The following is a 16,844-nucleotide window of genomic DNA, read 5'->3' as shown; positions in this document are numbered from 1 at the left end:
GACCAATCAACGCTGGTTCTGCAGGACAAGTAAAAGCAAAGTGGAAGGAGTCCGGGCCCACATACAGAGAAAGAACCGTACAGAGCAGGACATGATTGCGGGGAGAATTATAGACCCGCAGGATAGTATTTTACCTTTGAGTAGCAATCCCCAGCATCCCTCCTGCAGAACCATCGTTGATTGGCTGACTGCTATAGAGTGTATAGAATTCAGCCAATCAATACTGGTTCTGCAGGAGGCTCATCTTTGACGAGACGGAGTCCAAGATTGCACCACAATTGAAGACTGCTCTAATGTTAAATATGCAGTCTTCATTGTGGTCTGATCTTAGACTCCGCCTCGTCAAAGACGAACCTCCTGCAGAACCAGCGTCAATTTTACTCGTCCAGTACTCGAGTATTAGGCTAGTTTTGACAGTCTCTGGTCAAAAATTGCGCATCTTCTGTGCTCTCCTGGTAATATATAGAAACCGCATCCGGCCCTAGATAGTTCCCGGTGCTGACTGCCCAAGTACCGCACTCTCCTTCAATCCTCCTAAAACACTCTCCTCCTGCTACTCGTGGATTTGGTGGCTCCCATTAGTCGAATTGTGGTTTCCCCTGTAACGAGCATTTTATTCCCATAGACTATAATGGGATTCAATATTCGATCGAATAGTTGAATATTGAGGGTCTACTCGAAACGAATATCGAATCTCGAATATTTCACTACTCGCTTATCTCTAGTTACCAGATAGTCAGAGTTATTTAGACAGATCTTAGTGAGGTCTGCTCTTGGCTCATGTACATTCATTGGGGATCATAGAGAACCACACATTGCTAATCCTTGGCCCACTGGCCATCAAGTTAGGCCAGCCGATGATAGAAAAACAGGGAAGTTGGCAACAATTCCGCACAGTCCTAAACCATATTGATTAACCCCTTCACAACCTAAGACCTTTACAGATATTATGATTAATTTCTTTTCAATTCCAGACCACAATGTTCTCTTCTAGCGGTGCCTTTATTCCAAGATAGAAGTATTTTCTCTTATATTACTGGTGTCTTTTATGCTAATAATTTGGTGTAGAAACTATTACACTGAGCTTTATTGATAGCAGAGATCAAAATGTTCTTTAATTTTACTGGTAAAAACCTTGTAATATTATAGAAAATAAGCATCTAAAGTTACTGTGACTTTCTGTGACATCTAAATATCTAACAGATTGAAAAAGCCATCTACTCTGTAACCACCATTTATGCAGCAACATGTATCATTGTTTTAACCTGGAGCAGCTTGTACTCAGAATGTTCCTTGAGTCATTTACAAAGCAAGTATTTTTTATTTTAAGATGTGCCTTCAAAAATAGTGTAAAAGAAAAGACTGCCTGATCTTCTGATCGCTTTAATAATGGCGTAATGGAACTTGTGGGTTTATAGTATATACATGTAACAGTTTCTGTTGCATTTTATTGATATTGACTTATTTTTAAAATATTGCATTCAAAATGAACTTTTCATAAGCTAATAGTTCAGGTGAAAATATGAAGCTCTGTAATATATCTTATTAAAGAAATAAGTTTTGTTCACTATTTACTTTTTACATAGAAGTCTATAGAGTGGGGTGGGGAGGAGGAGACTCTTTTGATGCTGCTATGCAAGAAGAGATTATATCACTGTACAGAAGGAAGCAATAAATCAATTAAAAGCCTTCTCCCAGAACCTTCTCTGTAGACTTGTGTGAGGTTAAATATGGAGACAGACTATATACAAACAAACAGTCTGAGTGAAGATAAGGAGGAGGAGAATAGCCTAATAAGTATGGAAGAAAACTTATTTCTTTCATAAGATATTTTACACAATTTTTTATATCCACCTCTACTATTCATTTATGTAATGTAATTGGAGGTATGTTTTATGTCACCACACAAGTCCGGCTTCCCGGTAACAGCTTAAAATGTTCAGAATATGCCAACATTATTGAAATCACTCTGTACTGTCATACCAAACATTTCTAAGGGATTTTACTTGTTTTTGTTTTTGTTTTTTTTTACAGACAGAGATATCCAAAGCACATACAATTTTGTAATAATGTTGTTTTTCAATTCACCACCTTCAAGATATGAGTTTGCTATCCATGAGAATATTATCTACATTTGCATCTGAAATCTTAACAAATTGAAAAATAAACTATATTAGATAGTTGTAGAATTTTTCATTAATACACAGATCAAATATTAGCACTTGCAAACTAGTTACAGATAAAATTACCATTGTCCCTCATTTGAGAACATCGGCCCTCATGCATAAATCCAATACAATTTTTTTAAGCGTTAGTATTGTCTTTTCCAGCCAATCAGATTGTATTTTTCTATATGTAGCAGGGTTAGAAAAATAATATCATGTAGAAAAGAAAAATATGAGAATAGAATAAATAATAGAATAGAATAAATAATTGTTCTGATAAATAAATAGCTATTATCCACCAATTATAAGTACATTATATGTTATAGTTTTGCTTTTTGGTTTACCTTTATGTGCTTTTATGTTGATGTCTTTGTCCTTATTTTTAGACTTGAATCTCCAACCAGATCATTAACAATGGAAGCGCCAAAAGGGGTTCAAATCAGCGCCGTAGCAGGAGAATTTAGAGCCAGCTGTAGAAAAGAGCTTCATTTACAGTCCACAGATGGAGAGGTCAGTACAAATGCAAAGTTTTCTACTACATGTCTTACTAAATACTGAATCACATATATAAAACGAGACTTTGTGACAGATTAACCAGACAACTGAGATCTGACAATATAATGGTGCACCAAATACATCACAGTATTATATGGTATATAGGGGCAACGTGGTTAGCACTGCAGCCTTGCAGAGCTGGAGTCCTGGGTTCAAATCCCACCAGGAACAACATCTTCAAGGAGTTTGTCTGTTCTCCCCGTGTACAAAGACATACTGGAAAAAAAAAAGTACATTGTGATCTCTATATGGGGTCACAATCTACATAAAAATATATATATAGTATATGATACATTTGGTGCACCTTGCTAGAAATGCTAGACACCATAATGCAAGTTGACACTACCTACTCTTGGCTTAGTTTGTATCATAATTTTCTGACACATTGTGCCTATGGTTTTACACAATATGAAACACCTTGCCACCTTGTCCGGGATAATTTGAAATCCTTACATTAATCTTAACACCCTCCCCCCTCCTGCTTTCTAAATAACATTACTAATAAAAAATGTATATTTACCTATATGCCTAGGGCGGTCCTGTGACTGCCTCAGGAACATTTTCTGATAATTCGGTGATGATCTGTTCCCCCATTTCCGGAAACGGATTATCACTATAACCCCCCCCCCCCCCCCAATCCACTTCACTTATGTTTACCCATCCACAACTTCTTCCAGTGAAACGAGTCCTCCTCCTATACTAGCAGGGTGCTCTCTCTTCTCCTAGCAGTGTGCGCACTGCTGCCAGTAAATCAAATCTTTACTGCGTGTCTACGCATGTGCAGTAGAGGTGACTTGTCGGAGGAGCATGCACAGAGTACAGGAGGAGAAATGTCTCACAGGAAGAAGCCGTGGAGGGTAAGTATGTAATACGGGTCGGGGGTTTGGGCTGAGTAAGTAGGGTAGGACATATAGGATATCTAGGATAGGAAGGATAGCTAGACAGTGAGGGGGTGTATGGGAGGGGGGAGTGAGGAAGAAGGGGGGAGAGAGGTAAGAGGAATTAGAAAGTTACATAACAGGGAGCAGAAGGATGTAAATAAACGTAGGAGACACTAGGGGCCCCCAGAGACACCAGAAATCACTCAAAACACACTGAAAAGTATATAGGTACATTTATTAACCCATTAATAACACAAATAGACATTTCTTTTTTAAAAATACATATATGTATATATATATATATATATATATATATATATATATACACATATATTGCCTGGAAAAATCCTTTAAGCCACAACTCTTTCTCTGTAAGCAGTGTCCTCTTACATAGTGATGTAAAAAAAAGTCTCTCATGCATAAAATAAATGTTGCACACGACATATATATATATATATATATATATATATATATATATATATATATATATATATATATATATATATATAGTGCCAGTTATTTGGTGCACAGTGAGAATATAATGATGTGTCTAACTCTTTTTTTTCAACAGATATTTTTAGATGCAGACAGCATCAGACTAGCAAATTTACCGCAAGGTTCTTTTACACCTTCATCTTCAAGCTCAGTAGGTCCGCGACAGACTGTCTATGAGCTATGTGTTTGTCCTAATGGCAAACTCTACCTTTCTCCAGCAGGAGCTAGTTCCACATGTCAATCCAGTAGCAACATCTGTTTGTGGAGCTGAAGGAACTATGTGTTTTCTCACACCAGAATAGCCTTTTGCTACTTCACATTTGCTTCAAGGTTCTGCCCAGATATCGATGTGGTATATTGAACAGTTTAATGGTCTGCAGAGCATCTTCCAGGGTATGAGGGAATACAATACTGCCTTGAAGTTCTTATGTAACTTTTCCTGCATAGGGGTGGATATGAGAAATTCAGTCGGACCTGGATGAGCAAAGACTTGTGTTACTTAAAGAAGTATAATGAGTGTGCCTTCACTGAATGGAGTGAAGCACGTGTCTCTGTCTTCAAGGAGTCTGAAAAAAAAGAACTAATACACCTCATATGCAAGCTGATTTGCTGGACATTTACTTGGAAAAAAAAATAATAATACAATCCCATGTAAAAAAGAAAAAGAAAAAGACTGTACTGTTTTAAAGCACAATTTTCCATTCAATATTTTTGGATGTATACTTTTATCCCACAAAAGAAATAAATATTAAAGTATTATGTGATATTGCCTTTACTAAACAAATAAATTGAAAATATTGTTTTTAAAAGAAAAAACATTTTCACTGTGTCTTGACTTCTTCAAAAAATTCTTTTATCCCTCCTCCTTTCTTTCTCTCCCTTTCTCGCAGAACATTTTGAACCCGCATATGAATTTTAAAAAGAAAATATATTATATAAATAAGAAGTGGGTATACATATTAGATTCATATAGACTGAAGCCTATGATTTCGGCATGTAAGGCTGACCTGCTTATGTCCATGTGATCCTCTTGATTCTCCACTTACAAATGATGTTGAGGGAAAGAAAGCATCCAGCATAGTGAAATTTTTAAAGCCAATATGTTTGTTCTGTGGGGAGATAATCCACCAAAAGATCCATCTGACTGCAACTTGCTTATCTGTCACCATTGAGAACACATGCTTGTATATGGAAGGGAGGGTTGACAGGAATAGCTTATCATCAGCTATTGAATATACACAACAGCAACTCGTTTTAAAATCTGTTAAAGAAGCCCTTTCATGTCCTCAAACATATGCGGTATTATATACCGCTAGAAAGTCAACAGTGCACTGAATTCAGCACACTGTCAGCTTACCCGTTATATGCCCCAGGGCTGGAGATATCAGTGCTGTTATTTTCAGCACAAATATCTCCCCAATGTCAGAAGGGCGTCATCTCAGGGCTTTGAGGAACTCCCTAATTCCCCCCCACCCTCATTATTTTCAGCACCAATATCTCCCCAATGTCAGAAGGGCGTCATCTCAGGGCTTTGAGGAACTCCCTCATCCTCCCCCCTCCACTGGCAGTACTCATCCATAGACTTGTATGGGGGGGGGAGCATTACTCATAGCTCAACGTCACCACTGAGCTGGCCCACCTTGGTCTCTACCCCAATCCACCCACTTTCATGAAAAGGGGTGAACGAGTCCCAGCAAAAACAATGTGGTCTATCTTATGAGCAAGAAAAGGCCATATGCCATATAGACACCTATATGATATGAAACCCGGTGTAGTAAATTGATACCATTCTCTTTGTTCTTTGTAATTCCTCACTTTATATATTCATATTAATTCCATTTTCTTATTTAATAAGATTTTCTTATTTATGTATGCAGTGTATTTTCACATTATTGGTGTGACTTCAAAATCACTAAGACGATTCATTTTAATTTTTCCTTTTGTATGTCTGAACAATTTATTAACAATGGTATATTTCATAAACAGATGACAAACAATAACATTTAACTGACTGCTTTGTTGAGCATTTCTTGTTTCCTGACAGTTTTAGAGGCTTTTAATGTATTCTGAAGTTCTGAACAATATTTCATTATAAAGTAGCTGATGAATAAAAACAACATTCATCAATATTCAATAATTAAAGTAATTGTTAAGAATCTATTTCTTATCATGCATCAGAAAATGACACTTATGTAACATATTGATTTTACATGGTATAAAAACCCATTCTGATAATGTTAATAATTTTTTTTATATCAAAGCTGTCCAACAGGATAATCATATCCCTGGGGTAGATTGTATGATATTATTTATACTTGATAGAATTCAGGTCACATTTATAACAAAAAATATATTTATATTGCTTACCTAAAATTTACATTAATAGAGTTTTAAATATTTGCTAAAATGTTGGTTCTGTTGCATAATATGAGTCCATACTAATTTAACATTGCCCCCCCCCCCCATTTAACTATATTTTCGTTTTGTCTATTATTCATTATGTGAACGTTTAGATTATATTCGGTAACGTTGATATCCACCTCCAAGTTTACTTTAAGTTTTTCCAAGCCTCATTAATCATCTCAAGGTGGTGGCGCTCCTTGTTGACCTACAAACCTGAGGGAGATTATGGTTGTGCTTGCTTTCTCTCACGTGTCTGCTTGTGAAGCCACAGGTTCTGATCTCAGTGGGCATTCCCTGTAAAGCTGGTCTTTCTCTCTCCTTTTCTGTTGAAGCTTCTATATTAAAGATGCGTACTGGACATGACGGTACTAGGGTCTTTTCAAATAAAACATTTGAATTTTTTTTTTTAGGTTTCCAAAGTCAAATTCATAAGATTCTTGGAAATTCATATAAACAACGTTTCATAAATAAATAGTACAGAAGCAAAGATTCTTTCTTCGAGAGAAGATACTTTTTCTTAGGCCTGGCTCACATGTGCGTTCGGTAATCCATTTGGGAAGTCTGCATGGGGACCCCCCGAACGGAATACCAAATGCATTGAGTGGTGAGCGGTGAGCAGTGAAAGCACATGGACCCTATAGACTATAATGGGGTCCATGTGCTTTCCGCGAGGTGTCCGCACAAGTCATGTGGAAGGAAAGTAGATTGTGAAGTACTTTTCTGTCCGTATTTTCCATGCGGACACCGTGTGGAAGGCACACAGGGTCCATTATAGTCTATGGGGTACATGTGCTTTCACTGCTCATCGCTTTCCAATGTGTTCGGTAGTCCATTCTTGGGGGAGTCCCCATGTGGACTCCCCAAACGGATTACCGAACACATATGTGAACCAGGCCTTAGGAAGTTCCAGCTGCATTTATAGATAAAACAACAGATATTACATCATGATGTGTTGCTTTCTTGAGGAACAATACATGTAAACACAATTGTGACACCTTTCTGCATGAAATAGAAATACATCCTCTATATGCTTTATCCTACTAAAAACTCAACATTGAACTGTATTAGCCTCTGCCCCCCTCAATGTAATAGTACTATTAGTATAATAGTTGTTTCAATAAAACCAAGTCTAGATAGATATTAGCTACCAATAGGGGAATAAATCAAAATAATGATAAACTAGTATACTAAAATATTATTGTAAACAATAATCCATTAAAAAATGGGCGCATATTGTGGCTGAGGGGAGACTATATGTGTGCGTTAATGAAATGTAATGTAACTACATGCACTTTTAAAAAATCCATGCATATCGAGTTTTTAACAGCATACTTTGATTTAAAAAAAAAAAAAAAAACATGCAGTTTTTCGATTCTTGGACAAAATGCTTTGTATAAACACAGCCTGCGCAGACTGTGAGTGTTGCTGATGGTCAAGCATTCATATCTATTTCACATATTGCTGATCTCCATCACTCTCCCTATGCATCTACCATGTAGCCAGCTTGTCAGTGTCCATAAAACTCTTTACCCAATCACAGAAGAATGTCTGACAGATCGAGGCAGGTAAGAGACTTAAAGAGTTAAAAATGAAAAAAAAAATGTTTTTCTACCTGTCCCTATTTCTGCAGCTCCTGCTGCTATTCACCAGCACCCATCTCCTCCTGGCTGATCTGGCAGTCAATAAAGTTTAGACAGTAATAAAATCACGCTGACAGTGGCTGTGGGTAAATACTGAAGTCTTGTGCATACAGACACCGGTGGTTTGATTTCAGAATCCATTCAAATGAATGTGTGTTAAAACTGAGTGCTGGTAAGCCGCCCTAGGCAGTTTCTCCAGGGTTTAGGACGGAAACCCCTGGGTGGATAGCAGATAATAATGTGAATACTCCCTTAGGCCGGGACCCCACGTACCGGAAATGCTGCAATGTGCCCGCAGCGGAGATGCTGCGGGAAAAATTGCGGTGTTGTACAGTGCAGGCAAAGTGGATGGGATTCATGCGAATCCCATCCCCACTTTGCGGAAAAGATCGCAGCGCAGACACGCTGTGATTTGCAAAGCCGTTGCGGCATTGCAAATCTCAGCATGTCAATTATATCTACGGGAAATACCGGCAGCTTTCCCTCAGATATAATGTTAAGAGAAAGTCTGCAGAGGAAAACTCTGTGAACTTTCTCTTAAAAACGCTGTGCATTCCCGCAGCGGTTCTTCCCGCAGCGCTTTAGTGCTGCGGATACGGCCCGTGGGCTTCAGCCTTACTAAGACAATGTTTTCAACAATGTACAAAGTCATGATAGAGATGTAGCAGAGTTCACTTGACTTTCTGTAGAAAAATTGCTATATATAGAATTATTAACATTATTTCACAGAAGGCTTTAGTTGTCTTCTGTGATATGATATCTCACTGCAGCAATTTTTTCTGCTATAGGAAGTTGGAATAACTCTGCTATATGTATTGCAGAACCAAAGTTAATGGTTAATGTTTCCAAAGTATAGAAATAGATTTCGTATTTTAGAAGTTTTTATAAAAACCTGTTTTTTTCATCCTGTATAGTAGTTTTCAATTGATTTATGAATAGCAATGCATATAGATTAGATCCAATAGGGAACACTTTAAACTGTATGTTCTTCTATTGTTTGCCGTTTTTAAAAACATGATAAACCAATTCTGTCTCTAAACATTACTGTGCATTTTCTCCTGACTGCTTTGTGCAGCGTTGCTAGGTGAACATAATTACTGTGATAATAGAAAAGTAAAAGAAGGATCACAAACCATTAAGGATGCTCATTTGTAACCTTGGGGAAAGATTAGGAGAACTGCAACCAAGAATAATGAATGTGCAACTATTTTTCATTTATTTTTGGTCTCAGGCTTAATTCTGTCAGCATTTGTTTACTGTTTGTTTTGCCTATGCTTTTTTTGGGTTAATGTCTTTATGCATTAGCTATACTAAAATTAATTTCATGTTATAAAAAAACAGTCATAGTATATTGTGAGATGAGAACTGCAAGAAAAAAAACTATTTTCTTATGCCACAAAATATTTCTAACCCAATAAGATTTAAAGGGGTTTTCTCATCTCATGATTTCAGCTGCCCTTCTGTTTCCTCTCCCCTCCACTTGCTGATTGTCAGCTTATTCTAGCAGGGAGCTTGTTCTTGTTGTAAATAGCTGCTCAACATACTTATCTAGCCCTTATCAGAACTGAAAAACTGAGATTAGTATGCAGAGAGATGGAGAGAAGAGAATGTGTGGGACTAGGAACAGGGACTTAGTCATTATTCCGATCTGAGTGCAGGTCCGTACCCATTCCAACCCCACAATGGTGTTCACCAGAGCCCCAGATGGTGAGGATGGACTTGGTTGCACTGCTGGGCTAACAACAAGGCAGGGCAAGAACCACCACACACACAGCGCACCACAAATCACAGTAAACCAAACACTGAGATCTCTTACCAGCAGATGTTTTGGGTTGCAGTGTAGGTCCAAGGATCCAGAAAACTGTGTTGGGTGGTCAACAGGTGGCAGCAGAGAGTCAAAGTGTAGTCATACGATCCGGGTCATCAGCAAGAGTCCAACACAGTGCAGTAATATAGTAATGGAACGTAATACAGTAATCCACATGGAACGTCAGACAGATCGAGTTGGTAACAGGAGCGGTGGAGAAGTACAAAACAGTATTCAGGAAGCGGAAGTATAGAGGCAAGCTGGGGCCAATAACAGGGGCAGGGACAGTATAATATCAGGAGACAAAGGCAGGGTCAGAGGTCAAATGGAAGCGGGGGGACTTGGGAGCGTAAACAGGAGAGGGTCGGCAACCTCTGCACAGTACTGCGGAGGCTCCAGGCCCTTTTTCTGACAATGGGAAGGTGGTTACCATTTGTTTCATATGAATTTTATTTTTTATGCTGGGGTATCTTTCACCAGCTATACATAGCTTCATAGGATGGATACAAGAAAAAGAAAGCATATGTTTTTTCACTTCTATCTCTATAGCAGTTATCCCAGGCTTCGATAACAATAATACATCAAAACTACAGTAAAGTAAACTGGACTTAAAGGGAAGACACAGCTATGTTTTTTTGTAATTTTTTTATATATATTTTATTGTGAAATGTCTTCTCTAATCTGTTTTTTTCTGTTTGTAGATTGATTTTGCTTTATTTGCTGTCCATGATTATAGGGGCTAGCCTCTGATCTAAGTGTCTCCTCTGCTCAGCTAGGTAGTACATAGCAGTCTCTCTACAACAGCCTTATGGCTATGGGCAGCAATAGTTTGGAGTCAACTCACTGTGGCCTATGGGAGAATTTTCTAGGCATGCTCAGTTCAGGGAGGAGAAGTATACAATCTATTGTTAGTAATTATGGGTCAGTAATGTTATCTATAGAGGTTTTATCCTTTTTTTCAGTTTATATTTTGCAGGCGCTGTGCAGAGTGGGTAAGTTCTAAAGCTGTAACATCTATTGTCAGTAGTGGATACAAATATGAGCCGGCGATGCTATCGATACAGATGTCCCCTGTTTTTTGTTTACATTTTCCTCAATATAGGAAATAAAAAAATAAAAATAACAAAATTAATGCCCTATGTATCAATAATTTCTGCTAATTCTTGGCCAAGGAGACCATTCAGTGATTGGCAGCTATCTCTAGACAACAAATTCCCCCTATGTCCAGAATGAGTAGAGATTTCAATGTTTAAAATATAAGTAATACTGAATGTCTTCCTTCAAAAATATGTAACACACTGCGTAGATCTACACATCATTTCTTAGCGTTCTCATTGCCGTGCAGGGCTACTTACTGCTGAAATTTCTAAGACACTGACTCCAGCGCATTCACTGTAACCATAGGGAGTACTTTTATTTTTTGCCTTACTAAGGGTTTGTGTAGTCTAACATATTATTTATATGATGTAAAATTCAGAATACCATGGAATTCACTTATAACAAATTCTTTACATCTGGGAAAGCAAGTAAAGAATATAACTAAAGGAAAGATTAACAAAATAATACGACTACAGAGGTCTATCCCATGCTTCCACTTAGGCGCCATGCACACAGACATACATTAACACCATTTTGAATGTGCCTGTAATAGGGACATTAACCAGCACAAGGGGCCTTTATTGCTTCTCTGCATGGATTTCCACAGCCCATTTTCATATGGAGGCATACTGTGATTTTCTCCTTGTTCTGACAGGAATGAAAATCATGACATGCTCCATTGGAGGCCATATAGTATGTGCAGAGCATTTAATCAGTTTCCTACCATGCTTGTGATATAGACTGCCACTTTTGTTTAAACATGTCCAATGTGAAGAGACCCCAGACGATAGTAATGATTACATCAAAAAATGTCAGGTCTTTCCACAAGAGAAAACAAAAAAACCCCATCCCAACAAATAATAAAGCCATGGTGCTTAGAAAGTGGCAATGCAAAAAAAAAAAAAAAAAAAATTACAAAAAGGGGTTTTACTATACAAAAATAGCAAAATAAAAAATTAGAGCTCCTGATATGCAATGATGAAAAAACTGAAAAAAATGGCTTGGTCATTAAGGAGTTAAAAAAAAGTCCAGTAAAACTATAACACTTATGCTTCGTGTATGGACGGCTAAATGACTAATTTCTGTAGCCAAGATAAATAACAATTAGGCCTTATTCACACATCCAAACCAGCTAGAGTGTGAAGTCTGTTATTTTCTTGGACACCATCCTACCCTGCTCATTTGCATATCTCCCAATTTTTAAAGGACAGAAAGAGGGACAAAATGTGGGTGGACCATGGCAAATTTAGCTCCACCCACCTCTAAATTGACTCCGTCCATTGCCATACATTTCTCGTTGGGTACACCCTGCACCCCACATCTCCCCCACACGCAGTCCACCCTGCACCTTCCTACACTGCATGGGATACAAAGACATGCCTACCTAGTCACTTGACCGTCTGATGTTGCATTGGTCCTTATGAGTACAAGAGTCAAACTATCCCCTGATCACCACCCAATCTTATGCTAGTTACAAACTGTTATCAAACAGTTAACAAACAAGACACTTCAGGGGCATATCAGGACATGCGGTATACCATCCGGGACTGCGGGACAGCAGTCTAAAATCGAAACTGTCCCATGGGATGTGGGATGGTTGGGAGCTATGCGTTTGCAGCTAGTGTATTATGTAAAGATGAGCTAGTACTATTCCCGTTTCCAATAGCACGCACCCATAGGAATGAATGGACGCAGCCGGCACGCAGGGGGTTAAGCGGCCGGCCGCCGGCAAAGTCTGCATGCTGGCCGCTTCCATTCATTCATAATGGTGTGTGCTATGTGAAACAGGAGTTTTGTATAGTACTCGCTCATCTCTAGTATTATGCATAGTTTAGGGAGCCTTCACACAATGTAACGTTGCGCTCATTCTGATCGTAAAAACACGTTCAGAATGAGCGCGTAAAAAGCAGCTCCCATTGAGTTGAATGGGAACTGGCATATGTGCGCTCCCTATTGAAATCAATGACAGGCTTTTTTCCCTATGCTTTCAATGTATCACGCGCGTAATACATTGAAAGCATAGGGGAAAAAGCCTCCCATTGATTTCAATGGGGAGTGCACGTATGCCAGCTCCCATTCAACTCAATGGGAGCTGCTTTTTACGCGCTCATTCTGAACGTGTTTTTACGATCAGAATGAGCGCAGCGTTACATCGTGTGAAGGCTCCCTAAGTGGGTTTCACGTCTGCAAAAAGCAGTTAATTTTTTTTGTTTAATTTTTTATATTTTTATGTCTTTGGATCCATAACAAATGAATAACACCAGATGTCACCCGTTTTATTCACTGACCCATAAACTTTAATTGATATGATGAATCTACAGACTTTCATTGATGGTAGGCATCTGTCATGCATCTGCATCTGTAATAAAAAAAGGATCTACCTCTGTTGTCTTATGAACAGTAAAAAAAAGTCTGCAAAAAACGCAGGCATCTGAATTTGCAGTAAATGAATGGGTACGTATGGCTTCTGTGAAAAATTGGTATGCTACATGTATATGAAATACAGATGTGTGGATAAGGCCTTAGGCTTTTACAAGCCTTGTTCCCATATTTACAGGTGTACATAATATGGGACTTTGGAATTCACTGAAAAGGACATCACAAAAAAAGTTATGTGTACTTGATCGAAGGTGAAAGGTCAATACTGCAGCTTGCAGGTAAAAAATACTGACAAACATCATCTCGTACACCTACAATCCATGAGGAAGTAGATTATTAGTATACAAAATGCACAAACACAAGGCATCTATAAGGTCCCAGTCACACAGTTTTGTGTAGTATCCAGTAGACCTGGTTGCGCTCAAGTCCACCACACTGTACGTCACTTCTAGCCATGGATTTTTGCACATTCCAACAGTGGCTCATTGTGCTTAAGGATCCCGTGAACTTACAGTAAGACTGAACTGTACAACAATTGAATGAGCATAAAATTACATTGTTGAAGCACATACTAGTGGAATACTAGCAGAAAAGATAATACATAAGCAACTCATGGAGGTTTTTGCCTTCCCCTGGATAAACACTGTAGGGAATTGTAGGGTTATAGGTTGGACTTGATGGACTAATGTCTTCATCCAACCTCATCTATTATGTAACTATGTAACTCACCAGGAACTGAATGCTGAGGGTGATGGAATATGAATGTGATCCAGCAAAGGAGCAATGGCATACAGGACGGCAACATGTGTTCTGTCCGAGAACCATGGTCCATGTGCGGGCCACATATTCCAGACTGACACATAGTGAGTTATATTTCAGTGATGACGTGAAGGATTGTAGCTGTATAAATCATAGTGCGCAGGTAAGAAACAACACTGAATTCAGCAAACAGGACAAATACCAGCTCAGCAACCAACCAAATGTCATACACAGAAAACATAAAAAACAGGAACAAGATCTCTCTATGGAACTAAAGACCCATGAATTGACAGTAAATCAGCTATGTAAGAACAAAATCCCTCTTTGAAATTACTCATTCCAGATTACATAGAAAAATCACTAGACAAGACTAGGCTGAGAATATAGTATAGAATCTGGACGAAAATGCACATGGCAGCCAACATAGCCAATATCAGAATAGAACAAAACCTGCATATAAATTAATAGGCTCCAAATGAGTAATTCCATTGTAATGACCAAGCAATGGTAGGCAGTAGGCATATCGAGAATCAAGTGCTAGGCATCACAATGCTTCAACATAAGCATGATAACATATGACTGCTGTGTCCCAGTCATGGACAGATGGCTGGAAGAGGACCAAAGGTGCCCATGACAATGCACTAGAAAGTATGAGGGAGCCCTGGGGAGGTGAGTGCTTACTATTGTTTGACACCTCTCTTGCTCAAATCCTTCTGTCTCTTCTCGTAATCCCAGAAAGACTTGATGACGGAGCCATATAACAACTTGCAGGATTCCTCCTCTAAGAGGTGGTCACAAAAAATATTGCTTTTATTAATTTTATGAAAATAAACAATTTATTTTTTAAATTTGCCTACGGTATTTTTGAACGCTTCTTTTTTTTTTTTTACTTTGCAGTATTTTTACACATCTGCCTAGAACTTTTGCACAGTACAGTACATCAAAAAGTAAAATATAAAATCTACATTTTAATCACAAGCAGCAGGACAACAGATGTATAATCTGTTATCTGAGAGTCTATCACAGCATTTTAGTGTCGCAACCTCTTTTAGTGGCCATATTTTGTAATTGTATTTCTAAATGATTGTTTTAAATGGGACATAAACACAGCAATTTTAGATTTAAAGGTGTTGGCTAATACCAAACTGGAGTGGGAGATTTGCATCGAAGCCTTCATAGGGACTAATGGACTGCAGAACAGCTGCCATTCCTGATTAATACATTCACTATTATATTATCATCAATGATGCCTCTGTTTTTCAGCCATCTCTTTATAATTTTGTAAGGTTCCACAAAACCAAATATGGCAATTTATTATGCGATCATATAATTTTATGCACTCCATTCAAAATTTATATGTTCGAAATTAGACAATTATAATATAAATTTTATGAGATATGAAATAAGAACGCTGCATGAACATGCTGTACATTATTTTAATGGGTATTAATGATGTGAAAACAAAGCAAAATAATTACTATAAAGCTGTCTAAAAGTAATTTTTTATGTACAGAAGTTAGAGGTAGCGCTATTTAACTCATATGTACAGTAAATAATATAGACGTTATGTACTGTATGTCTACTATTTATGGTGTTATCATTTCTGGATTTTAAGAAAAAAGATTTACCATTGGATCAAAGCACCATAAAGCTAATTGTAATACCTAAATACTTAAAGATTCAGACATATATAAAGATAATAAAAGTCACCTAAACTGCATTTATCAGGTGAGGACCATAAGTTATAGAATTAGTTCTCCATAAAACACAATCATGAAGTCCCAGAACTGTTTGCTGCTACTTCCAGAATTTTTATAGGCAGAAGACCAGACGGACTTGCCAAGATTTTACAAAATCACGGCAGCAAAATAACGCGGCATATACGATCCTAACTCCCATTGAAATCAATGGGAGCTTTTACGGCGCGCAAACTCTCACACGCCGTATACGTGCCAGATCACGCTGCACGTTACTCCGTGTGAACGCACCCTTAGACAGCAGAATACAAAGTAGATGTAAGTGGCCGTCTAGAAAGACACTGAAATGTACATCTGGGAAGTACCATTTCTAAATTCTAGGACTATCATTACTGGAGAAGCATTACATTAGTCTTTTATTACTGTTAAGTCACTTTAATGTAGGGCAATGATGTGCAGAACAATGAACATTCATTCCCAGTCATTGTAAACATGTCCAGCTACCAACATTTACCTGCATACCCTCCCCCCCCCACACACACACACTGATCAGCACTCGTATTGGGCAGCTTATTTAACCCTAATGTAAATATTAATTCACCCCTTCTCATCATTCAAAGCTCTACTTTGTGTTTAAAATTATTGTCTGGTTACTTTCTTTCAATTAATAAATTGCTACAGTATATAAACTTTGTATTGCTTTTTGGACCAAACCACTGTGTATCATACAGATTATTGATGCATGTTATCAATACTCACTAGGCAGGAATGTTTCAATGCAATTATGCCCACTCTCTGGTGTGAATAGAAAAAATGGACTTTAACATATTTTTAGACGTCTTGCAACACAATTGCTATTGTACTGTTATGATGGCCCTTCTGACAGTGGAGAGATATTGGTGCCGAAACAAATGACACCAATATCTCCAGCACCGGGGTGTATACCAGCACCTGGATTCAGTGCA

General features: G+C 38.0%; 1 protein-coding gene across 3 annotated transcripts in view; it reads left to right on the top strand.

Moving 5' to 3' along the window:
- The window catches only part of SGCZ (sarcoglycan zeta), a 726,451-nt gene extending 721,628 nt beyond the window's left edge, over positions 1-4,823 (top strand). For all 3 annotated transcript variants that reach the window (XM_075258762.1, XM_075258761.1, XM_075258763.1), the window contains 2 exons: positions 2,552-2,675; positions 4,173-4,823. In XM_075258762.1, coding sequence (XP_075114863.1) covers positions 2,552-2,675; positions 4,173-4,367 — 319 coding nt within the window. In that variant the 3' untranslated portion in view covers positions 4,368-4,823. The remainder of the gene's footprint in view (positions 1-2,551; positions 2,676-4,172) is intronic.
- Positions 4,824-16,844: the final 12,021 nt, after the last annotated feature.

This window comes from Leptodactylus fuscus, chromosome 1 (assembly GCF_031893055.1).
Source record: "Leptodactylus fuscus isolate aLepFus1 chromosome 1, aLepFus1.hap2, whole genome shotgun sequence".
In the NCBI taxonomy this organism is placed as follows: Eukaryota; Metazoa; Chordata; class Amphibia; order Anura; family Leptodactylidae; genus Leptodactylus; species Leptodactylus fuscus.
Note: the sequence above shows the minus strand (reverse complement) of the source record. Positions and strands in the feature narration are given on the sequence as shown.